General features: G+C 46.3%; 1 protein-coding gene across 3 annotated transcripts in view; it reads right to left on the reverse strand.

Moving 5' to 3' along the window:
• Positions 1-6,796: 6,796 nt before the first annotated feature.
• The window catches only part of GPRIN2 (G protein regulated inducer of neurite outgrowth 2), a 73,298-nt gene continuing 54,252 nt past the window's right edge, over positions 6,797-25,842 (reverse strand). For 2 of the 3 annotated variants that reach the window (XM_025210975.1, XM_006029508.3), the window contains one exon: positions 6,797-9,464. In XM_025210975.1, the coding sequence (XP_025066760.1) occupies positions 7,694-9,451 (1,758 nt within the window). In that variant the 5' untranslated portion in view covers positions 9,452-9,464 and the 3' untranslated portion in view covers positions 6,797-7,693. Of the gene's footprint in view, positions 9,465-23,953; positions 24,020-24,609; positions 24,630-25,842 lie in introns of those variants that run through there. The other variant, XM_025210976.1, reaches the window with a different exon arrangement.

Below are 25,842 nucleotides of genomic sequence, written 5' to 3' on the forward strand. Positions count from 1 at the left end.
GGAGGCACTGCAGGTAGACTGGCCTGGCCAGGCACTTGGGACTTCATAGACTTCATGGACACTAGGGCTGGAAGGGACCTTGGAAGATCATCGAGTCCAGCCCCCTGCCCCAGGGGCAGGAAGTAAGCAGGGGTCATAGGATCCCAGCAAGATAAACATCCATATTTCTCTTGAAGGCATTCAAAGTAGGTGCTTGAACCACCTCCAGTGGCAGGCTATTCCAAACCTTGGGGCTCGAACAGTAAAGAAGTTTTCCTTATGTCCAGCCTGAAATGGTCCTGGAGGAGTTTGTAACCGTTCGACCTTGTCATCCCTTGGGGTGCTCTGGTGAACAAACGTTCCCACAGATCCTGGTGAGTACCTCTTATAAACTTATAGGCAGCCATCAGACCACCCCTGAGTAGCTGGAGGCGGGGGGGGGCTGGGAAGGGAGTGGGGGCTGCCTCAGAGCTCCGCAGACTGGGCCACAGCTGGGCCTCCAGTGGCACCCAAAGTGGAGTCCGGCCTCGCCCACACAGCTCTGTGGGATAGGGTGCAACCGCCCTGCCCATGAGAGGATGCTGCCTGGCAGGGGCAGAATGCTGGGCTTGGGGGGCTCCCGGCTCATCCTCTGTGCACACTGGGCACAGTACAAGTGGGGCGGAGTCCCCCAGGCTGCGGCAGGAGCCCCCAGGGCTCTGGGAACAGCTGCACAAAGCTGCGCACTTACCTCCGCCAGCCTGGCCTGTCCGGTCCCAAGTGGCTCACGGCTCAGCTGCCACTTCACCTTGCTGTTGCTGACTCAGCCAGGCCTGTCGCATTCTGAGCAGCACACAGGGAAGCAGCGACTGGGACGGCTTTGCTGTGTGCCGCTCAGGACAGGATGGGATGGGTCCGGCCAGGTCAGCACCGGTGAGAAGTGGCGGCTGAGTTAGCTGAGCCATGTGCCACTTCCCAGCATGCTACCTGGCACAGGCTCAGCCACGGCTTTTTGCCTCTCTGGTGCCAACCCGTCCCAAGCAGTGCAGGGAAGCAGCACGTGGCTCAGCCACTGCTTCTCCTTGCCGACGCTGACCCAGCCGGGCCTGTCCCATCCGGAGTGGCACATAGCAAAGCCAGTCCAGCCGCTGCTTCCCTGCATGCTTCTCGGAATGCAACAGGCCCGGCCAAGTTGGCACTGGAGAGAAGCGGTGGCTGAGCTGTGTGCCGCTTGGGACCAGCCGGGACAGGCTGGCAGAGGTAAATAGAAGCCATGGCTTTGCTGCATGCCTCTCAGGCCTGGCCAAGCTGGCACTGGGGAGGGGAAGCCACGGCTGAGCTGGTCCCGAGCAGCACGTGGCTCAGCCGCTGCTTCTCACTGGTGCCGGCCCAGCCAGGCCTGTCCCATCCCATCCCAAGTGGCACACAGCAAATCCAGTCCAGCCACTGCTTTGCCACATGCTGCGTGCCAGATAAAATGGGCTGGTGGGCCAGGTCCAGCCTGCGGCTGTATTTTGCCCACCCCTGCGTTATGCAGTCCAGACAGCAGGGGGTGGGGAAACTGTCCCTACCTCCAGGCAGCTGCTTCCCAATCCCATGCCCTAACTGGCAGATTGGGGCATGGGGCTGAGAAGATGTCCCCTCCCCCAGCTGCTGCTTCCCAGCCCCATGCTTCTGTCAGGCATAGGTCTGGGAAGCAGCAGCTGGGGGATGGGACATTTTCCCAGTCCCATGCCCTGATCTGGACATGGGGCCTCAGGAGGAAGCTTCCCCAGAGGTGGGACAGCATCCTCCCCGCCCCCCAGACCAGAGCCTGACTCCAGGACCCCCTGCCAGCCCAGAGCTGGCACCTGGGGGAGCCTGGAGCTCCCCTTGGTTGCTGTAGTGGGGCACTGCAGGGCTAAAGTAGCCCTGCACTGAACTGCTCCCTGAAATGCTCCTGATGGGCACATGTATAGATGCCCTGCCAGGTAAAGCATACTGTGCGGTAAGCTTACAGTACATTCATAGCACATGTAGATGAGCCTACATAGCATTAGGCTATACCCTACAGGCAGAAGTTCCATTGACTTAATGGAAATTTTGTATGAATGAAGAGTGGAAGATAGGAACTGATGATTTGCATGAAGACAGAGGTGTTCTTGTTTTTATGTAAAAGAATGGCACTGTAGACAAATGGAAGGACAACTTTTTTGGCAAGTATGCCACAAATTAGCCCCCCACCCTGCTATTCTGAATCCTTTCTCTGCCCAATCTGCTGCCCTGCTTTCTGTTATCAGCCCTGTGCTCCCTGCCTGGATTGCTGTTTTGCTAATTCCTGTCCTATCTGTTGCTATGCTGCCTGTCCCCTCACTAATCTGCTATGTGCCATGCACAGAGACTGCCTGAGCTACTTCTGGCACCTATGCCACAGATTACCCCCATGCTTTAGACCTAACAACACCTGCAGTCTCTGGAAATAAGTGAAAGAGTAACGTACAAGTTCATCACCAATGTTGTAATATTCTGCGTAGTAGAAAACATTACTTTCTTTTACATACTCAGTACATGCAAGTAAGAACACACAGCTGGTGATACTTTGCACACTAAAGATGTACAGAAGGAAGTGAAACACATGCATTCCATTAATCCAGTTTTGTTGCATAAATATTATATCTAAAGCAGATTTATCTATAAGAGTAGAAAAGTCCAAAATGACGTGAAACCACAGACTCTGCGGTAGAAAAAGAAAATTAAGTAGGAAAAGAGTTATTGAACTGGAAGAGCTTAACTCCAAAGAGGCTCTCTGTGGGGTAATCAGATGCAAGGCAACTTCAGAGTGGATAAGGTCACCGGTGAGATTAGCAAAACCATACACTATGTGCATCCATTCATTAAAACCTTTATGGTGTGAGAATGCAGAAGGCTGAGGCAGCTGCTAGAAACCTGAGGCTTCAAGCTGTAGCTGACATTGATGAATCACATTTCCTGAAAATAGTCTGCTTAGGCTTTTGCCCAGGGTTAATAATTTAACTCAAATATTAAAATGATGCACTTAGCACAACAGCACTTCAAATAAGCTAATTTTATGGTCTAGACTGTGCATTAGTTTTGGTCTTCCTATTTTGGAACATTAAGACATTGATTTTTTTAATGCCTGAAGGGCACCAGGGATTTTAATAAAATAATCAAATAGAAAATGGTCAGTCTGTTCAGTTCATTACCAAAGAAAGTCAGGATCAAATATCAAATTCAAAAGGGATGTTTTCTTTTTCTTAGCAGTAACACCTCCTTCTAGTATTGAACCATGTGCTTGGAGGCACAGATTCATCATCATTAAGGTCACAAAGGAAGCTTCCACTATAATACTGTACAACCTCTAGGCAGGTAAAATTCCTGCCTTCCACTGAAGCATCATAGGGCACCAGGATATCAGGAATAATGGGTGCCTGTGGACATGAAGAGAGGCTGCTCTAACACACTGTAATTACTGGCCATTGGAGCAGAGCAGACTTGATTCAAGTCTGCTGGAACTTGCTAATTAGCATTAGGGCTGTGCAAAGCTTCAGTCCCCGATTTGATTCAGCAGAGATTTGGCCCAATTTGGTGGCCGAATCTCCAAATCTGACACGAATCAGGAGACCCTTTAATTTCTACGAATCAAATTGGAACCCTCTGAATCGATTCGGAAAGATTCGGAGATTCGGACATAGAGACAGCTTTAAATGTTTTTTCTACATACTTCTAGGTAGCAGGCAGCTCGTGAATGCTGTGACGCTGGGGCACATGGATTGTCCCACAGAAGTGTGTGGGGGGGGTGGTCCCCAGCACGCTTGGCAGCGGACCTGGAAGTGGACCAGAAGCACTTAGCAAAACAAGATGGGTTTCAACACTGACAAGTGCGAGGTACCGCACCTGGGGAGGAAGAATCAGCAGCATACCTACAGGCTGGGGAACTCCCTTCTTGTCAGTGGAGAGGCAGAAAATGATCTTGGTGTCATTATTGATGCCAAAATGAACATGGGCTGACAGTGTGGGGATGCAGTCAGGAAGGCCAACTGTACCTTGTCATGCATCCACAGGTGCATCACAAGCAGGTCCAAGGAGGTGATCCTCCCCCTCTATGCGACACTGGTCAGACCGCAGTTGGGGTACTGCGTCCAATTCTGGGCGCTGCACTTCAGGAGGGATGTGGACAACATGGAGAGGGTCCAGAGGGCCACTCGCATGATCAGGGGGCAGCAGATCAGGCCCTACGAGGAGAGGCTAAGGGACCTGAACCTGTTCAGCCTCCACAAGAGAAGGCTGAGGGGGGGATCTAGTAGCCATTTACAAACTATTCAGAGGGGACCAGCAGGCACTGGGGGAGTCCCTGTTCCCTCGAGTACTCCCAGGAGTGACAAGAAATAACAGTCACAAGCTGGCAGAAGGTAGATTCAGACTAGATCTCAGGAGGCGCTACTTCACTGTCAGGGCGGCTAGGATCTGGAACCAACTTCCAAAAGAAGTAGTGGTGGCTCCTTCCCTGGGGGTCTTTAAGAGGAGGCTAGATGAACACCTTGCTGGGGTTGTTTGACCCCAGTACTTTTTCCTGCCATGACAGGGGGTCGAACTTGAAGATCTGCTCAGGTCCCTTCCGACCCTACAAACTATGAAACTTCCAGTCCACTTTTGGGTCCACCGGGGAGCACGCCAGGGTGGCCCCCACCCCGCACCCCTCAGCTTGGCGACTGGTGCCTCCTGGGCCTGGGGGGGCACCAGGGGTCCCCCCGTGGCCAATCGCCAAGTCAGGAGTACGCAGGGGGGCCCCTCAATGTGCTCCCTGGTGGACCAGGAAGTGGACTGGAATTACTTCTGATCCACTTCTGGGTTCACCGTCAGGCATGTGGAGGGCCCCTCCACACTCCTGTGGGATGCTCCATGCACCCCAACATTGCAGCATTCACAAGCCACACTGGCATCTCAAGGTATGTAAAAAAACATTTAAAACTGTGTCTATGTCCAAATCGCTGATTCTATGAATCAGCATTGAATCTTCAGATTCAGATTTGGCTGAATCGAATCAGGGTCAGTGATATGAATCAATGAATTAAATCACTGTCCCTGATTTGGGCTGAATCCAAATCTGAATCGAATAGAGTCTGCTTTGCATACCCCTAATTAGCATTTTCCAGCAGTCCCATCATTGTCCAGCACTCTCCATGTCTCACGTACCAGCGTCCCCGCTCTTCAAAGTGGCAGTGCTTTAACACCCATCCATGGTTTAAAGCACCCCCACCACCATTTTGTAGTGCATGGATACTGATGCATGAGACACTGTGGGCACTTTAAATCAGAGTGGATCCCTCTTACACCCATCAGTCTGAAACTTAAGATACTCCCCAAATCCAGGCAGGGATCCTATGTACAAGCCCCAGAGGCTCTGAGGTTTGGATGACCCCAGCCTTGCTTCATCTTAGCCAAAAGACCAAAAAAGGCCTCTGTTTGGTGAAGTTTGCCAGACATTTAAGGCTGGTGAAGAACTAGGACTCAATGGAAATGGGAAAGAAAGGTGCAGCTCCGCTGTGGAAATGAAGGGAAGTTGAAATATATGAAATGCAGTGGCTCACCATGACTTGAATAAGAGTTGGTGCTAAGGGGGACTGTGCTTAGTGGGCACCATTGTATATCTTATTCAGATGGGCTGTACTCATTTATCCTTTACCTGGTAGGGGAAACACCATGTATCTGGGTCTAAGAAGGCAGTTTTTCTTAAGCCTTTTCCAGGATAACTGTTTTTTCTGGCATGGTTTAGTACCCACTGAGGTGTTAGGGCTTAAAGCCCATTTTATGGAAATGGGAGGCTCTTCCATAGCTTGCTTATGCAGCCATATGGCCGAGGCCAGGCAAAGCTTGAGGGCATCCGAACCCCAAGCCTCTGGGCTTGGGCCTGCATGTAGGATACCCGCCAAAAGACTTTAGAAAAATCTGAAACCCCTGGTGGGAGTGGAGGATGTTTACCAATTGTAGGGCCACATATAGTTCTGGAGTGGCTCATGGATTTGGACTTGATTTGGCTTGGATAGCTTGCTTATGCAGCCATATGGCCGAGGCCAGGCAAAGCTTGAGGGCATCCGAACCCCAAGCCTCTGGGCTTGGGCCTGCATGTAGGATACCCGCCAAAAGACTTTAGAAAAATCTGAAACCCCTGGTGGGAGTGGAGGATGTTTACCAATTGTAGGGCCACATATAGTTCTGGAGTGGCTCATGGATTTGGACTTGATTTGGCTTGGAACACAACAAAATTCTTTAAAAAAAAAATTTTAAAAATAGAGAGAGAGATTCCCATCAGCATGTTTACCTAATATTGGTCATATATATTATAGTTATGCTTAGTATTGGCTGCAATTAATCAACCTCACAGTTGGCTTCTATTACTGAGCACATGCTACTTTTGGCAGCAGTTTAATAATATATAATGTATTGATGTGGTTTCCTTTTATACAAATTTAAGGCAAGGGACTTTTTCCCCTTCACACTGACTTGGGGGGGAAACTGTGTCTTGTAAGAAGTACATAAGGCATTAAAAGGTTTATAATCTGAATTAAGAAATATTTTGGGAATAGGGGATTCCATAGAGCACATGTGCAAATATATTAATTAGAAGAAATTCCTTTAGTTCTTGTTGCATTACTGAGAAGATGGACAGGCAAGTGATCAAACTTTAGGAATATGCTTCTCTCCCAGAATAGGACATGAGGTGTAGGTAGAGGTTACAGCTAAATAGGTATTTCTGTGACAAAAGATCTATCATTTGTGCCGTTAAAAAAAAAAAAAAAATCACAATTCAATGTAGATGGACATTCAGACTTCATAAACAACTACATTTAATGTAAGAAACACCAAATCAGCTCCATATCAGTTGTAATATAGACACAAAGTATGACAGCATAATCCAAGATACAAGTTTGCTTCCTGTGTTTAAAATACAATTATACAAAAAATATGCCAGATTGCATGAGTAATTAGGTACCTTTGGTAACTGTATACTTGTGCCTTAGTTACAGTGTAAGCACTAATTCTTTTGAATACTTAAAGTTTAATTCACTATAATTACAGTCTAATGTAAGTGCTATTGCAGTAGTCCTCTTGCAGTAGCCCTCTAACTATACATTGGTCTGTAACATATCCAGTTTATAGACTGAAGCTACTTTTCTTATTCATCTAACAGATCATTGTCACTCGTTAACTATATGGCAATTAAACTTTAGTTTTCTATTTTAGGTATTACTAATTGGCATTTACACTATGATAACATCTAAAATGCAATTCAATTATAGCTTAAAATAGTATACTATTTCCCATAACAATTTCATTGCAATAGGTCTTAGGGTTAAGAATTTTTTACTAAAGAATTCAAGTGTTTTATTCTATTTGTGTAATCCTAGTTTGTGTATATAGACATACAACAATAAGAACTTAGAAAGAACAGTCATTTAGGAATAAAAGTCTATCATTCCTTATAATGTTATTAAATCTCGTACACAAGAACAGAGCAGTGCTGTTTTAAATAAAAAAGTAAAGAGCTTGTAGGTGGTGATGTACATAACTCAACATCCCCAGCTCCTCTGGTTTCTTTCTTACTGAGTTCTATTTCACATCAGCTCAGTATCCAAACTCATTATAGTAGTGCAGACAGTTCAACCATTTGTGTTAATTCTTAAGAGGCAGTGTTTCTTTACAATTTGAAATAAAAGCTGCAGTCAAGCAGCTATCTTCATTCCACTGCAGTACTGGAACGGGTACAACAGCTTGGATTTCTCAGAGAGTGCATCATTGTTCTAAATGGCCGTTTCTTCTCCCCTTTAGTAATATGCGATGGATCCTTATCCGAAGGCTCCTCAGTACCTTTCCTAGACAGCTGTATTGTGTTTGTCTGGAATTGTTCTATTTGAATCTCAAGATGCTTTTGAATAGCCAATCCAAGGACTTCTGGGTCCACAGCTGCCCCATATACTTCCCATGTCATCCCTTCATCATCCCATCTGACTTCACGAACTGGAGATTTTGCATCCTCTAGATCTGGTTCAAGATTAACCTCTGGAAACACATGAGGGTGGTCTTGTATCACAACAGATGGACTTGTGGCCACAGATTTGTATTCTATTGTTGAAATGGTTTGCACTTCTGCATCTTTACACTCAAGAAGAGGTTTCAGTGCTTTGGTTAAGTCATTCATAGAGGTCATAGTCCATGTGTCTTTAGTCTTCATCATGTCTGCACACTGCGGGTTATTCAAGAGGAGGTAAGCAGCCTGCATCTCCTGTTCTGTTGTGCTCTCTTGAGCGCAGTGCTGGGTGTCTGGCAGTTGCTCCCTAGGAACATGACAGCATTTCAGAATTCTTTTTGCATCCAGGCCTGATTCACTAACTGATGACACCAGTTTAGGAAAAGTTGTTGCTTCTGAAGTAAAAAATGAATGACAAAATCCAGGAGTTACCTGTTCTTTTCCTGACTCACTAATTGAGCATACCAATCTTGGAACAAGTTGAATAGATGATATTGGTAAAGAATGACAATAAGCAGGAACAGTAGCATCTACCTTTATGACAGACTCATGTCTTGTGTTACAGGGCACTGCAGTACTATTGTGAATTGTCTTTATCATGGGGGAGTACATACTGCTTGAAACATTACTGCAAATTATACCACCCTGGATAATCCCAGTTGATTCATTATGCATTGTCCTGTTTGTGAAACCATTCCCAGGCATGTGTGGTCCTAAACCAGTATTGTGAAATGTTCCAGGATCTGTATAAACTGTACTGTTTTGTGGAACACCACCACTTTCAAAGTTGTTTGTGGGTACCTTGTGGTCTCTATGCAAAGCTGGAATCAGAACCATACAGTTTTGATAAGTATTTTCATATGTTCCGAATCCATATCTTGAACTCTGTAAAGATGAGTTATCCACTAACCGTTCTGTGACAGAACCCTGCTGCTTGCAGCTGCATACTAGGTCGGAATGACTTCTTTGAACTGCAATTCCTAGTTTTCCTACTCTATTCGCACTTTGCTGGCATGCACCACAGACTGTAGGAACATTTTCAATAGTGCTACTTTTGACATGCATCACAGTATCCTTCCCCTCCCAAGGGTGTGGGGTCTGGTCAGCCAGCAAATGATTTGCAGTTTGGGTTCTATTCTGTGCATTGTTAGCAGGTGACTGATCACTCACTGTTCTGGCTGCAGATGCACTTTCAACTGCTCCAGATTGCAGGGCAGACAATTCAGGACTAAGGGCATTTCTGGCATCATTCTCACCTGCCAGCACTTGGCAGACTGTACTACTGAGACTCTTCTTGAGATCTTGTTTGTTGCTCTGTCTTTCTTCAGAACTCAGTTGCCCAATGCATGCTAGACTGGAGGAGCTCTTAGACAGAGGATGGTTGTTGACAGTCAAGGAATCATGGTAAATGGAGTTTAGCGTATCCTGATGGGAAGGAGTTTGAAGTGGGCGGCTGTTAGCAGCCATGATAATAAAAAACCTGCAAGAAAGGGAAAAAAATATTTTAAAAATCCACCCAGAACTGAATATATACTCAGAGATGCAAGAGGCCAAAAGATATAATACCCAAGCACCTACTTCCTAAGCTTTCCTTGCTTTCCATAGTCCATATGGATCTGTAGAAACCAAAATACAGCATCCTTCTTTATTCTCCAGTGGATACATTTGTATTTACTGTTACTGTTCTTCTGCAAGAACTTTTCCCTCAGTTGGAATCAAAATCTTGTCATATTATTGTATCTCTATTGTCTATTATTACAGCTTAAAGGACTTTTTTCCTGCTTGGTTTCTGTTGATATTGCTAAGATATAATGTCAAGTCTGGTCTCCCCTGAATTTGTTGGAGCAGTTCTTGGGGTGTCCAAAGACCTCACTCAACTTAACTGAAGGTAGGGATATTTTTAAACAGAGACAGCTTTTCTCTTAGGTGTTCATTAGTCACTGATATTAAATGGTGTTGTAAAAAACAAAACATATTTTCAACAGTTTGATTAAAAGTCCCTTTCTTCTCTAAGTTGCTCAGCTTTTAATCTCCTCTCTGCTGTGGATGTCCTTGAAGAAGATCAACTCATTGAAACAGTCTGTCAGGGTCCCTTGCTGCTTGTTCAAGTGACCAAACAGCACCACCCTCTAGTCAAGGTCTTGATCCATGCCATGATCAGCAGGAGCACAATTACTCTTCTCCACACCCCTAGGGTGATGGGAACCTGCCATGAGAATTTTTTTTTAATTAATATTTTTGTGTTCTAGGTCAAATCAGCTAAATCAGTTCTAGATCATATTGACAGAGCAGAACTCAATCATTCCAAAAACCATAGATTGAGCAGGCAGAACTCAATCGTTCTAAATACCATGTATGGCACTATAGCCAGTGGGCAACCTATGTCCCAGGCTCTCACTGGAAGGCATCCGACATGCAGGGCCAAGCCCAGAGATCTTAGGATTCAGATGTCCCAACTTGATCTTGGCTCACAAGAGACTGAGAAGCAAAAAACACTTATTTTTTAATTTTTTTATTAGGAAAATTTTTCGTGTAACAGGTCAAATTAGCCAGATCAGTTAGATCAGTTCCAAAACCTTTGAACTGTTCAAGAACCATACCTACTACCAGCAAGTATCCTCCACTTTTCAGCCTGGGGCTTCAGATACCACATCTTTTGGCAGGCACCCTATGTGCAGGCCCAAGCCCAGAGAAGCAAAAACCACTTATTTTTTAATTAAATTTTCTGTATTCCAAGTCAAATTAGCCAAACTCAATTCCAAATCTGAGAGACATTCCAGAACCATAAGTGGCCCTACTACAGGCAAACATCCTCTACCCCCATCTGGGGCTTCAGATATTTCCAAAATTTTTGGTGGGCATCCTACTTGCAGACACAAGTCTGGAGGCTTGGGGTTCAGATGCCCCTGAGTTTCACTTGCCCCTAGCCATAAGGCCCCATGGAGCAAGCTAGGGAGGAGTCTCCCATTTCCATAAAGTGGGCACAAAGCCAAGGTTAATTATGCATTACCTATGTGCATTCTATTCCATGCCAGCATAGCCATCTTCCCCAGGTGCTACTAGGAAGCCACCGTGGCGATCATGGTATTTCCCTTGCCAGGCAAGCATAGGACTACACTTAATCTGAGCCCACAGGAGAAGCGAAAAACACCTGGGCTGGATAGTGCAGCCCATCTAAATAAGTTATATGGTAGTGCTCACTCAGCACAGTCCTCCTCAGCACCAACTCTTACTCAGGGCATGATGACCTACTATTTTGACTACATTTCAACTTTCCTTCACTCCCACAGTGGAGGTGAACCTTTGCCCCCCCCAATTTCTAATTATCCCCATTTCTTACCAGCCTTAAATGTCTGGCAAACCACCAAATGGGACTCCAAACAGTTCATCCCTCTGTTGCCCACTTTCTCAGCCTGTTGCATACAAGTAATGTGGCCCTGCCCTCCATGAAGTGAAGCCAGACCAGGTTCCTCATACCTCATCTACACATCCATTTTTGGAGGATCCCAGGACTCAAGTTAAGCACACCAGGTTCCAGTCATGAGTGGGGGGCTAATTAGCACATGGCTCCTTTGTGGGGATGGTATCTAAAGTATACAATACTGAGCAGTGCTGAGCTGTGGGGTCACCATGGCTTGAAACACTGTTGACTCTGCTGGGGCCCAGCTCAATGAACTATGTGGTGAACCGTGAACCTTTTGTTTTGAAGCATAGTTTGCTAATCATGCATAGTTTGAAGTACTTTTGAGAGAAATATAAGCTACACAGTGCTACCCTAGTGACCCTGGTAAACCACTACAGGATATGGGAGGTGGTAAGGAAGAGAGACACCATATTGCCCATAGACTTACTACCTAGTGACAGCTGCCAGGGGGTGTGGGATTGAATCTTCCACAAGGACCTGCAGAAGAAGCACAGAGACCTGAACTGGCAGGCAGCCCATCAGGCACTGCCCACACAGGCATGGAAAAGCAGTACAGGCAGAGAGGTTCATTGAATTGCCTAAGACAGACTTCCCACTGGTAGGCAGAAACAACTGACCACCTGTTCTGGGACTGCCCATATGCCAGAGAGGTGTGGAAGAAAGTCCGTGTGCTTCTCCTGGTGGTGACAAGTTTCAGAGACCTGACCAGGGAAATGGTTCTCTATGGGCACCTGACTAACAGCTTGCTTTGACCAGTTCATATCCTGCTTCAGGTATGCAATGTGGAAAGCCAGGAGCCCGCTCCTAAACAGACACTCAGAGCTCACAGTCAAGGACTGTATTAAAATGGGACTAAGTGAAATGGACTGGTACTACAGGAAGACAGAAGAGGACAAGACAGGAAAGAAATGGTAGACTTCATCAGGTTGAGAGGGGTCCAGCACAGACCTTTTCAGAAGCAGGCCCTCTGAGGAGAGCCGTGAGTGGTGGTACAGATATGGAGATGGGTGTGCAAATACGTGGTGCAAACTGTGTAACGTGTTTCTAGTGTGCTTTTTGCTGCCAAGTGAACCACAGGGGCCACTTGGCAGAGTTTCGGAGGTGGAGTTTGAGAGAGAAAGAGAGAAATCTTTTATTTTTGGAAAAAAAAAAAAAAGTAGTTTGTACTATATCTAGGTAGTACAATATCATTACTTGGCTTCTTGTGGACTAAGGTCAAGTGTGGTCACTGCACTAATCTGTTACTGACACCAAGTTGGATTTACATTGTGTAGTGGAGGGTGCACCCCTGTCCAATGCACTGTAGACAGCATACGCTATGAGTCTTGTAATTAGCTTTCTACTGGCCAGCTTCCAGTGGGAGGATCTCAGCTACATGTCTACTTTATGGAAATGGGGGACTTCTCCCTAGCTTGCTCCTGTGGCCCTTGGTTAAGGGCAAGCGAGACTCGGGGGCATCCAAACCCCAAACCTCTGGGCTTGGGCTTGCATGTAGGATGCCTGCCAATGGATTTAGGAACACCTGAAGCCCCAGGCTGAAGAGTCTGGAGTGGAGGATACTTGTTGGTTGTAGTGTCATGTATGGTGTTTGAAAGATTGAGTGTTGCTCAGTTGAGAGGATTTGGAACTGATTTGGCTAATTTGACATGAAATATGAAACATTTTCCAAAAACACACACAAAAATATAGGTAGTACAAGTATAGTATCTTTTCAGTATCTGAAGAGGATGCTTGCCTGTAGTTTCTGCAGACATCCGAATCCCAAGACCTCCAGACTTAAGTCTGCACGTAGGATGCCGGCCAATGGATTTGGGAGTAGCTGAAGTCCCAGGGTGAGAGGCTGGGACAGAGGATGCTCGCTGGTTGTAGCACCATATATGCTGTTTAGAACAATAGAGTTCTGCTTGCTCAGTCAGTATAGTTTTCAGAACGATTGAGTTCTGCTCAATGGATCTGACTTGGAACTGACCTGGCTGCTTTGACCTAGAATATGAAATGTATTAATAAAAAAAAAAAAAATCTGTTGTTATCACTTCCAAACAGGAACATCCTTCTGTTCTTCTGGGCAAGATCCACATGCCAGATCTGTAAGCTGGCAACTGGTGCAGAATCAAAAACAGTCTGTTTTGCCAGGTATTTTGCAGGGCACCTACCGAGACAATGCTGAGTACAGGAGACTGTGGACCACAGAGCACCCATGGTTCTACAAGGTCCTAGAAAAGTATGGCCTGTGCAAAGAAGCCCCTGTGACCATGAGCAACCACAGGAAGATGCAGGGATGGTCAGAGCTACAGAGACTGTTAACCGTGGACCCACTCCCTGGCAATAGCTGCCATGGTGTTGGGGAGTGTATTTTTCTCAAGGGCCTATGGAAAGACCACAGGGACTTGAACTGGCAAGCAGCCCACCAGGCATTCCTTGTGCAGGCCCTGAGGCACAGAGAGGGTCAGAGAAGCCAACTCAACTGCCCCAAGGAAACCTGCCAAGGCACAGCAGAGACCATCAACCACCTCCTGTGGTTCTGCCCATGTGCCAAAGACATGTGAAGGAAAGTAAGGATCATAAGGATCCCTAGCACCTGGCTCCACTGGGTAGTGACAGGGGTCAGGACCATCACCAGAGAGGTGGTACTGTACAGGCACCTCACCAAACAGCAGAGGTTGCCATCAGCCTGCTTTGACCAGTTTGTCTCCTGCATCATAAGTACCCTGGGGAAAACCAGGAACCTCCTGATGTACCAGCACACAAAGCTCTAGGTTGAGGACTGTGCAAACATGGAACTGAATGAGCTGCAGACCTATTGCCAAAAGATGGTAGGAGAGGATGGTAAAGAGGTGGCAAAGATCATCTGGCAGAGGTCCCACTGGCAGACTGTTGAAGGACCACCACCCTCCATCCCCACACCACCCTCTGGACCCGGGGAAGAGAGCACTGACAACGAGGATGAAAGTGAGGACAGCAAAGAAGAAAGCAGATCGAGTAACAAGAACAGCAACAATGGCAACAGAGATGACGAAAGCAACAGCAAAACTAACTAAAAAATAGAGAGCACGGAAAGGAATAGAGGAACTGTAATTGTAACAGTAAAGTGAATGCAGATGGATGCTCAGGAACACAGGTACCAGTTTTGTATTGGATGCACAGGAAAGTGTGTGTGTGTGTGTGTGTGTGTGTGTGTGTGTGTGTGTGTATATTGTAATGGGTCTGCAATTCTGTGATGGTGTATGTATTTGAAGACTGGTAAAGTTATAGTGTGTGTGCGTAATATACCTATCTAGAAATATATTTTTGCAAAAATGTCTGTTCTTATTAGTTCAAATACAGAACCCTGAGCTACCCCTGTGTAGGGTGTGGGGAGGAGGAGGAGGAGGAGGAAAGCGAGGACCCCCAAAACCAGGAGTTAGGAGCCCACAACATGGAGGTGAGGGGAAGAGACTTCCCAGTAAGATTCTGGCTGAAGACAAGATAGCTGCACTCAGAAAAACTACCAATGGAGAAAGATTACTTAGTCAAGATCATGCAGGACCTACTTAAGGTAAAGCTTACAAATTTGCTTTGGCTAATTTGCCTGCCAGGGCAGTGGAGTGGAAACTTGGCTTCAGGGATTCCAAGAGCAGAGCCTATTTCCAGCAAAAGCTTCAGACAGGAAAGGGAAACCCCCAGCGGCAGGCTTTTAAAATTTGCTGGGGGAGGCACAAGGAGAGGGAGACTGGTTATAATTCAAACATACTTCAGCCAAATAAAGGAAGATTATGTGAGAGTTTGGCTAAAACAATACTGTGAGAAAGTAGAAAAAGTGGAGAAAGTTCTAGACAAACTGGGTGTGTGAACTGGAGCCTGGAAAGCCAGAGTAATGCTGAAAAGCATGTCTTGGGAAACCAGGCAAAATACTGCATCTCCCCCCAGCATCTCCCTAGGCCCCCACAGGGGCTTTGTCTTCTACCAGGGGCAACCCAAATTCTGCCACAAATGTGAGGAGCAGGGGTATTTGGTGGCAGAATGCCCAAACAAGATCACATGGATCTCAAAGCATCTTACAAAAGAAAAGGCACATCCTTTTCCTCATGCGTCAGTGAGGAAACAGGGAGTTGGTGAACTGAAGTGACACATCCAAGTTCACATGGCAAACCAGTATCAAATTGTTGTATTTTGGATATACCTTTACCACCAAAGCAAGGTAATGCTCATTCCCCCTTATCATTCCCACAACTGCTCTCCATCTCTCCTAATTATCAAACCTTTCAAAATATAGGGTTTCCCAGCTATCCTACAGCAAAAACCTAACACTCCACCCAGGAACTTCATGTCGATTGGCTGTTCTACGTTAGGAAGTGGAACAATGGGAAAACACAGCCAGTCAGTACTGCTGAATATACCAAGGAGCTCCTTCCTCCTATCAACACACACGCAGGGGGCCTAGAGAGCTCTTGAAGCACTTAGTCACTTGATTTCAGAACCACCCAAGGCATGTGTGGGGTTGGGATGGTGGGCCCTGAACTAACTGGCATTCTTCTAAGGGAGGTATCGGTGAAGCTAGAAGCTCTATCAGACAGGACTTTATGCCTTCTTACTATATTTACTCAAATATAAGATGAGAGGGGTGTGCGCCTTAAAAACAAAACAAAACAAAACAAACAAAAAACAGGCAGGTGTTACCTCCACAGGGAATTAGCACTGGACCTGGAGGTACCGCAATGCCAGGCAGACACCAGGAGGGCCAGAGCCAGCCTTGACACCCTCTCCACAGTGCTACATTTGATATTAGTTAAAAAGGCCAAGATGCTTTTGGGAACTTTTTTTTTTTTTTTAAAAACAATTATTATTAAAAAACACACTTATGACCCTAAGCTTACAAAGCTACACATATTGAGCATCCTTGTTTTACCAAGACTTCATAAATCACAGAAACAACTACATATCAAAAACATACAACTACATATTTTAAACGCTTAAACATTTCAACTTCCTATAAAAACAGAAGTCTTATAGAAATCTTTTTCTTAATACAGAACCCCAGTAAACACCTGAAATTCTTCTCCTCTCCCATCAGTCCTCCCTGTTGGTTTAGTGAAACAAGTGTGTCCAGTCCTTTTCCTTCATGTCTTCTCTTCCTCCATCATCTCTTTTTCATCTGGATTAATGTGGTATTTCAATTCATGGAGCACCAGCTTCAAGCAAACCCCTTAAACCCCCAGAGGTTTCTTACTTTCTATAAAAACTAGTTTTAACACATGCTAATAAAGTACTTAATAATATTTCCTCTGGCCCCTTCAGTATGAGTCCATATACTACCACCTCACGTGCTAATGACAGGTTTATTTTGCTAACACTCAGAGGGCACGTCCACACATGCAAGCACATGCGCTTGCAGCAGCTCAAATAGATGCGGTGCAAATTTGAGCTGGGGCTTTTTGCCTCAGCGCACGTGCTCAGACATGCACTTTGGTGTGGAGCAAATTGTGCCACTTGGGACAAAATAACCCTGCCTGGCTCCTCCCAGATCTGCAGCCAGGGGGAGCTAGAGCCTGGGGCCAGCACCTGTGCTGTCCCCAGCAGTATAAAAAGGAGAAGGATGTGGAGGGATGTGGGTTGGTTTGGGTAGGAGTGGGGGCTGCTCAGGAGGGGTGGGTCCCCTGGCCCCCACAGGGTGCAGCCCCCTCCCACACAGCACATGGAATACCCCACTCTGCCCAGCTCCCCCCTGGAGAGCCACAGCCCCTATCCCCCACAGGGTCCCAGCCCCCCTGCCCAGGGCCCATAGCTAACCTTTAGCAGCAGCGTGGGGGCCGTGCGCCGAGCCCAGCCTGGTTCTGCCAGCCCTGGGGCTGCTCTTGCCGCCCAGCCGGGCTGGTCTTGTGGCAGCAGGACTTGGTGCAGCATGCAGGAACCACGTGCCAGGCCCAGCTGGGTCCTGGGCCCCCTCCGCAGCCCAGCCAGGCTGGGCCCATGGTGACAGGACCCGGTGTGGCACGTGGGGACCGCGCGCCAGGCTCAGCCGGGTCCTGGACCCCTCTGCAGCCCAGCCGGGCTGGGCCCAGATTCCTGAGGCTCGCTAGTCTGGCTTTGCGCTGGAGCGGGTTGCATGGCTCCAGGGAGGTGCGCACAAGAGCCCCGCATCCCAGAGCTGTGTGACCTGCTCCAGTGCAAGGCTAGACTAATGAGCCACATGGGGTTGGTGCAGCATGCAGGAACCACGTGCCAGGCCCAGCTGGGTCCTGGGCCCCCTCCGCAGCCCAGCCAGGCTGGGCCCATGGTGACAGGACCCGGTGTGGCACGTGGGGACCGCGCGCCAGGCTCAGCCGGGTCCTGGACCCCTCTGCAGCCCAGCCGGGCTGGGCCCAGATTCCTGAGGCTCGCTAGTCTGGCTTTGCGCTGGAGCGGGTTGCATGGCTCCAGGGAGGTGCGCACAAGAGCCCCGCATCCCAGAGCTGTGTGACCTGCTCCAGTGCAAGGCTAGACTAATGAGCCACATGGGGCTGGGCTAGGTCCTCACCCCCCTGCAGGCATGAGGAAGAGGTGGGAGGTGGGAGCCAGCCCTGGGGCCTGGCCCATGTTGACAGGAGCCAGCACATCATGTGGTTCCTGTGTGCCCTGCCGGGTCCTGCTGCAGCCGGGTCCTTCCTATAGCAGCAGGACCTGGCAGTGGGAAGGGGACAAATTCAAGGAAAATCTCCAATAATCAGATTCTATACTTGCTGACTTGTGTTTAAAGGCGCCTATTTTTAGTTTTGACCTATCTGAAAGATTTTAGTTTGGAAATTGAGACTTCTTCATCTGCATATACAAACACCTGTACACACAAAAAAAGGAACCATGCTTTTGTGGTAGATATGTTGTCATGATCATACACAAATTTGTTAGACCAGCAGGGAAAGGATTAGACTACAAATGGAATTAACATCCACTATTTTTGGCTTAGCTTCAGAGAGCTGCATGAGGGGATCTAGAATGCTTTCACTAATTCCACTGAACTACTTTGCTTGAAAGCAACAAATGTGTGTTTTGGTATGACTTATGATTAGTCGTGACCTATTTAATATACTAGTTCATTTAGTTTCAAAATATTAAATGTGCATTTCATTAGTTGATAGAGATTTACTGACAAATTATGATTCCTAAATTCCTCGGTTTTTATATTTCATGTATGTGCTTCCAATTACAATTTTGATAACAGCATGTAGGTGGATAAATGCAAAAGAATCCATAAAATCACGCTGATATATGGATCAAATTTTCCTTGCAATTACATATTACATATTAGCATACGTCCCATTATTATTGGTATTATATTTTAGTGTGCACAGCATGTCAGTGTTAATTTTATATAGACATTTTGTTCTTGCACTATTTCACTTGCTAAAGACATTTTTGATAAAAAGAAAAGTATTTCTTCTCAGATTTGTATCAGCTACCTGAAATCTAGTAGTCTACAAACTAAGTTCTGCTAGCCAGTATCAAAGGGTCTGCACCACCATGCAGCTAAAATCCACATGCCTCTGAAATTCAATGAAATTTTTAGTTAAACACAATATAAAATAATGTTCAATTGTGCATTGCTAATCAATTTTCAGGGGCTTTTAGTGTATAATGTACTACTGGCATTGGTCAAGAAGTTGGATTAAATATTTGTCAGAGAGTTTTACAGGTCATAACTTATTCACTGAGCAGCGTTTAACTCAGTTACAGTGAAGGATGACTACTAGTGAAATCCATTAAATGGTCATTCAATACTATTCAGCCAGCCTTACTTAGAACAAAAGGAGTTTATATGTAATAGTATTCTTCTTAGGTTGACCATATTTTTAGAACCCCAAAAACAGGACAGGCTCCCCTCTCCAGTATGCTCAGCTGTTTCCAAGCTCCAGTCTCAGCAGATCATGCCAGTGAAAATGGGGCTGAGAGAAGAATGGGGGTGAGACACCAAGGACAGGTATCTCATCAATTTCTTCAAATAAATGCTTTTGCCTGGAAGGGAAGTTTCTGAAAATGGGACAAAAATCCAGTGGTGTACTAACGGGGGGGCCCACCCACCTGGCCAGTGGATCGTGGGCTTGTTCTGCCATTCCAGCTGGAAATTCTCCCCGCAGCTGGGGTGCCGCACCGGTAATTCCCCCATGCATGTACCATGGGGCAGGAGGTGGGGCCCCGCACAGGCTGATTTGCCTCAGCCCTGCATCCTGCTCAGATCATGCTGGGGGGGACCACAAATGGAGGCATTGGCCCCTGGTGCCAGGAACCCTCAGTACTCCACTGCAAAAGCACATATTTGAAGTGATAGGACATCTGGGACAAGTGTTTAACATGGGACTTTCCCAATTTATTCAACTAATTTCTTGGCTTCTCTATGTATTATTTTTGCGGTAACAGCTGGGGGTATATACCTTTTCTGGATTCACCTTCAGTATCCATTTCCTTCCACCTCCCATACAAACTTCTCTACAGGGACAACAGATAGGTGAGAAAAAAAAAATTCCCTGAGGCTGCTAGTGAAGAAGTACTTCTAGTTCCCTGTCCCCAGGGTTTCCCTCTCTGGTCCTTGAAACTGCTACATTTTCACAGGGGAGTACCGAGGGTCCCCAGCACCTGGGGGTCAAAACTTCCATTTGCACCCCCCTGGTGCAATCTGAGCAGGGTGCGGGGCTGTGGAAAAATCAGCCTGTGCAGGGCCCTGCCTCCTGCCCCACAGCACATCCACAGGGGAATTACCAGCGCGGCACCCCGGCTGCAGGTGCTCAGCTGAGGGAGAGCTCAGGGAGAGGCATCAGTCAGAATTTCCGGCCAGAATGGCAGAACAAGCCCATAACCCGCCTGCAGGGCAGATGGGCCACACAGAAAATGTGGGAGGCTCTCCAGTCGGCACCTCCACCTCCCCAGGCCGGTGCCCGGGGCCAAGGCCCCCTACTGCCCCCACCCCTGTTGGTATGCCACTGCATTTTCAATAATAAAATTAACAAACCCAATTATTATCAATTTAATGACTTGTTACCAAGTTCCCAGAGGTAGCAATGAAAACTGGTGAAGCTAATCAACTTCCAGTTTGCTGTGGTTTGTAATAGTATGAGCAGCAGTATATGGGTTTTAGGAAGACAACACTATCACTGGATCCCAGCTCTGCAGTCCCTGCATGTGTACAATTTCAAAGCGGGTCTATAAAACAAAGTGATATATACCATTTTTCCATTTAATTATTTATATCATCTCACCATCCTAGTAATCAAGCATTTAACTCTCAAACTGCTCCAGTAACACAGAGCAAATCTCTCTCTTAACCTCTGTGATGTTTTTAAATAGCACAGAAGTTTACTGTTAAATCTTAGATTTAATTTTCTCTTCTACTGAAAAGTTGCTGTATATCAATCTGCATGATGCATTATGATATTAAAAAAGTGTTCTCTAATGATGCTCATCACTGTAATTGCTTAACAGCCACAAGATCCCTGCAACAAACTATTGTTGTGTACATTCTGGAGGAAGGAACGAAAACAAGAGTTTAAGGCCCAAACCTATAGACTTGAATATGTCCTTTGCTTTATTCTCATTGGGTAGATGAAGTCATAGCTTACATGCAGCTGATCATGTATATTCTGTTTGCAGAACTGGGACCTAGAAGAAAGTTAATCTGTCCTAATACTAAAATGTAGGGTTTAGAAGACGCCCAAATTTACCTTACCTATGAAGTGTTTTATTTCCTTATTGACACAACACATTTAAGAAAGGAACAGAAATAAGTTAAGAATTGCACTGATTTCTCTGTAAAGAGCACTTTAGAATCAGTGTCATAACTGGGAGAGGCAATAGGAGCAACTACCTTGGGTAATGACTTGGCGGGGGGTGGAGAATGGAGGGGAGGGAAAGTAGTTAGTGCTAGCTGCTGTGCATAAACAAATTGCAAGCCAAGAAGCAACCAAAAGCAGCCACCCCCACTCTGCCCCAGGTGCTCAGGCACCTCCCCACATTGCTGTTAAAAAAAGTGAAAGGTTCTGCCCTGTAGACAAAAACCAAAACTGATTTCACTGGAACATTTAACAGAAGTCATTCTTTTTAAGAAGGAATAAGGATTCTTAGTCACAGGAGAAAAAAATCAATACATTAAGACCAAGTATTATGCACGCCTTTCTATGTAACAACATTATTTTATGAAAACTGTTTGCACCATTTCTCTCCCACTGAATGATGGCAATACAGAATTCTTACCAGATAACTACGGCTTTTTACAAGGTAGCTATAATCTTGAAAGAATTCTGCAGAGAATGTAACAGTGTTGATGTATGTGCTCTGCTCTTCACACTGAAACATTTGATCATAATTCAATTAGTATTTTGGAACACCTTGGAAACATATCAAAGACTGAATATGTACATGGCTTCTAGCAATGATAACCATGGGATAAGTGACACTTATGATGCACCTCTGGTTACCTCACCTGCACCATGCCTATTTATCCAGCTCCACCACAACACAGTCAAATATTATTGTAAGTCTATAGCAGTTAAAACTTCTAAACACCCTTTAGGACTCTGGATATAAAAGTCTGCTCCCCTAACACTTCTCTTTTCACTATTCCATCCTCTGCCAAAACATGGAATTACTCCTTCAAAATACATTGATTCCCAAAGGGCCAACTTCAATCCAGACCAACAACAAGTTTAAAAACTAGCTATCATCATACTAAAAATGTAACTCCAAAAAAAAAACCACACAGGTAAAGTTGGATTACTTTTTATTCTGATTAGCTTTCCAGCTAAGACTGAGTAAATTAAATGGAAAATAATTTTTGGTTAGCAGCAGGATTTCATAATTTATAAAATCAATTACACCTCTTAGCTCAAGGATAGCTAAGATCATAGCTGGATTTGCAGCACCTCTGTGACTGAAATAATGTATAGGATGCAAAAGCCACGTCCCCAAAACCAACCCCCCGCCGCCAAAGCCAGTTTTTGCCCTTAGAGTCCAAGATAGTTTGTACAGCTGGCATATGGCTTAGGGGAAATCTTTACTTGTAAACTACACAGATTTGATGTAGAAGCGATTGCAAAGCAAATAATAAAAGCAGCATGTTTAAAAAGAAATAACTTTTTAGAGGGGGAAACATTTTAACTAACAAAATATCGCAGCTAGAAACAGGACCTTTATACCATTAAAATCCAAGAAACTTCCTATGTAGTGCAATATGACCTAGTTTGGTGTGAAAAGTCACAGGCTGCTGGACTCCTTAAATTGCAACATATACAGAGCAGCAATTTATAGACATTTCAATTGTTACTATTTTTGGATAGGATTTTCAAGAGACCTTAGTTTTAGCTTACTGAATTAAAGTTTTAACTATGAACGTTAAGCTAAGTACAGACAGTCAAAAAGCCCGAGGATGAATCGATTCAGTCTTGGCAGGTTAGTCTAAACTTCAGAGATTAAACTGAGAAGCAAGTGAACAGACATTCACTTTTGATTCAGGGAATGCAGCCACATGCCTGCAGTGGCTCAGGCCAGAAGCTAGGGGGTGCTAGAGCATACCTCCCTGCTTGCCAAGAGTAGACAGCTTATGCCAAGGCTAGCCCCCCCCCCCCCGATCAAGCAAAGGGGGCGTGGCCAGGCCCCAGCCCCGGGCTAGCACACTGGAGGATGAGGATTTAAATCCCCTCTCTGGTCCACATGGGACCCCAGCCCGGGTCTGCCTGGAGGGGCCTGCCGTGGTAGGGGGGGGTAGTGCCTGCCAAGCTCTTGCCCTGCCCCCACCACCACCACTCCCTGCTGGGTCAGGGGCAGGGGGGGGCAGCCCCTGCCAAGCTGAGGAGGGGTTGGGTGGGGAAAGAGGTAGTGACATTGAATTCATAAAAGCTTGAACAACAATAGTCCTGTCTGTGAAGCAAGCATGTATTGAACACAGCAACTTGCAACCTCAAGCACACAACAAAGGACAACCAAAAATATGTGCCTAAGCTAAGATATAGTAAAACACAGTGAGAGCACATGCAACTTAGTCTAACTTAAAGCAGAACGTAATAAAGCAAAAAGACAAGAGAAAGCCTTGCATAAGTCTTATGTAATCCTGAGGGCAGAGTGTCTCCTTACAGCCAGGTATTCAGAAAGTCCTTCTTGGGGAATCAGCAGGTGGTCTTAGGTGTTGGACTAGAAATCCCACAGGGTTTTTAGAGGTCCAATTCCACCCCCTTCTCCCCCTTGGGTGCCTTGATATTAGTATGCTCGTCACCTATAGCAGCTTTGGCAGGACTCGCATGCATTCAACATTTTTCGTCTCTGCTTAGGTATTCCAGTCGCCCACCTTTTACAGGTTCTGCTTTATGATGTAAATGTAGTTCTCTGCTTTCTTTGGTCACACCAGCCCAAGCAGTCTGGGACTCTCTCCTGTTCCTTTAGCTCTGTCACCAGCACATACATGTGATGATTGTGTCAGGTCTTTGCCAACAACTCTCAATTTGCCCTGCAGATCTACAGAATGCGTGCGTGGCGAGTTCTGCAAGAAGTAGGGTAGATGTATCTGATGAAATAAGCTACTGCTTACAAAAGCTTATGCATCTCTAACTTACCGTATTTACCCAAATTCAAGATGATTTTGAATTGAAGACAGCTTCCTGCCCCGCAATAATTATATTCTATATATGGAGAAAAAAATTAAATTTGTTATCATTTTCCATGTGGAGAATCTAATTCTTGGAGGGTTGTCTTAAATTCAACCACCTCCCCACAACCTCTGCAGCAGGAAAACCAGCAGCAGCAGGAGGGGGCAAGCAGCTGTGGGGTAGGCAGCCCCCATCACTTGTTCCCCACCACACTCCCCCCTGCAGTCTGCCCCTTGCTGACAGTGTCTGCACCCCTGCTGCCTGCCTCCTGCACCCCCACAGCTTCTCTCCCTCCCCCTTGCAGCCTCTACCTTCTGCCTCCTCTCTACTACCCCTGTCTCAGCCCCACTGCTCCAGCTCCATTTCTTCCTGGACACATGCAAGCTCTGGCCCCTGCCTGGCCACGCAGCAGCCACAGCAGAACAGTGCTGCACAACTGGGCTGGAGCTTGTTTATGTTTCACGCCTGGGAGGCAATGGATCTGGATCCAGAGGTGCGCTTGACAGTAAAATTGCAAAGCTAAGTACAGTTAGTCAAGAAGCCAGAAGCTGAATTGATTCAGTCTTTGCAGGTTAGTCTAAAATACACAGATTAAATTGGAATAGAAGTGGACAGACATTTACCTTTGATTGAGGAAATGCAGCCACCTGCCTGCAGTGGCTCAAGCCAAAGCCAGGGAGTGCTACAACATGGCTCTCTGGCACATAACCAGCAGGGGCTGTGTGTATGCTTCCTCTTCATGCTGGTCTCTGGGATTGGCAATCCAAAAAAAAAAAAAAAAAAGTCACAGAGCAGGACTCTGCAGGGGTTGCTCATCACTTCCTCTTCCTGCTTCCAGGTGCCTTTGGGATTTGTAGTCCACAGTCACAGCCAGCAGGAAGTTTGAGTGGTGGAAGGAGTATTTAACCCCCCTCCCTGGCCCCAGATCCCACCCAGGTTTTGCCAGTGGAGGGTGGGAGGGGACAGTCCCATCCCCCCTGCAGGCTGGGCTTCATCCCCAGCTGGGCTTGCCCCACCCATCCCCTACCTCTTTATCAGCCAGCCAGCCAGCCCTCACTGCTCCAGCTAGGGAACAGAGGGGCAAAGCCAACCCTGCTGTCTGAAGCAGACAGCCTGGCCTGGCCTGGCCCAACCCAGGGCTGCAAAGCATGGTGGGATGCTGGAGGACTGTGATTTAACTTGAACCAGATGGGGGTCTGGGACAGAAGTTTCATAACTGATCTAGGTCAAACCAGTTTAAGTCTGATACTGCTTTCAATTAGGTGCATCTTAAACCAGTTTCAGTCATTTTGAAACTGGTTTATGTGCACTGAGCTTCTGTTCTGTTACAGGTTTAAACCAGTTTATGATCACTTAAACCGATTTATGTGTAACTTCTATCCCTAGCCCAAGGGAGCGGTGGGAGGGTAGGCAGCTGCTGCAGCTCTGGCCTTGACCCAGACCCTGGGCCAGAGTTAGAGTCACAGCAGCAGCCTGCCCCCCTCTCTACCTTGTACTTGAATCTAAGATAAGGGCCCCCCCCCTTAATGTTGAATGGAGGTGAAACACCCAATCTTGGATTCAAATAAATGTGGTAGTTTAGTCTACAAGGTGCAAATGTACTCTACCTTCTGCCTAACTTCAAACTAACCACCACTGTCAGTTCTGCTAGTCACAGTTACTTTGTTTATTAATCATCTGGTACTGTAATTCATGTTACCTTTGAGTTAAACTCACAAATAAGAGTCTTGGAAATCCTCCTCAGAAGCACAGGTCACCCTCCATTGACAACTTGGAAGAAATGCTCTCTGTGCATAAGTTATTCTTTAGCTGCCTACCATAACACATCTTGAGCAAGAGACCAAAGTAGTACTTAC

The sequence above is a fragment of the Alligator sinensis genome, unplaced genomic scaffold (assembly GCF_000455745.1).
Source record: "Alligator sinensis unplaced genomic scaffold, ASM45574v1 scaffold374_1, whole genome shotgun sequence".
In the NCBI taxonomy this organism is placed as follows: domain Eukaryota; kingdom Metazoa; phylum Chordata; order Crocodylia; family Alligatoridae; genus Alligator; species Alligator sinensis.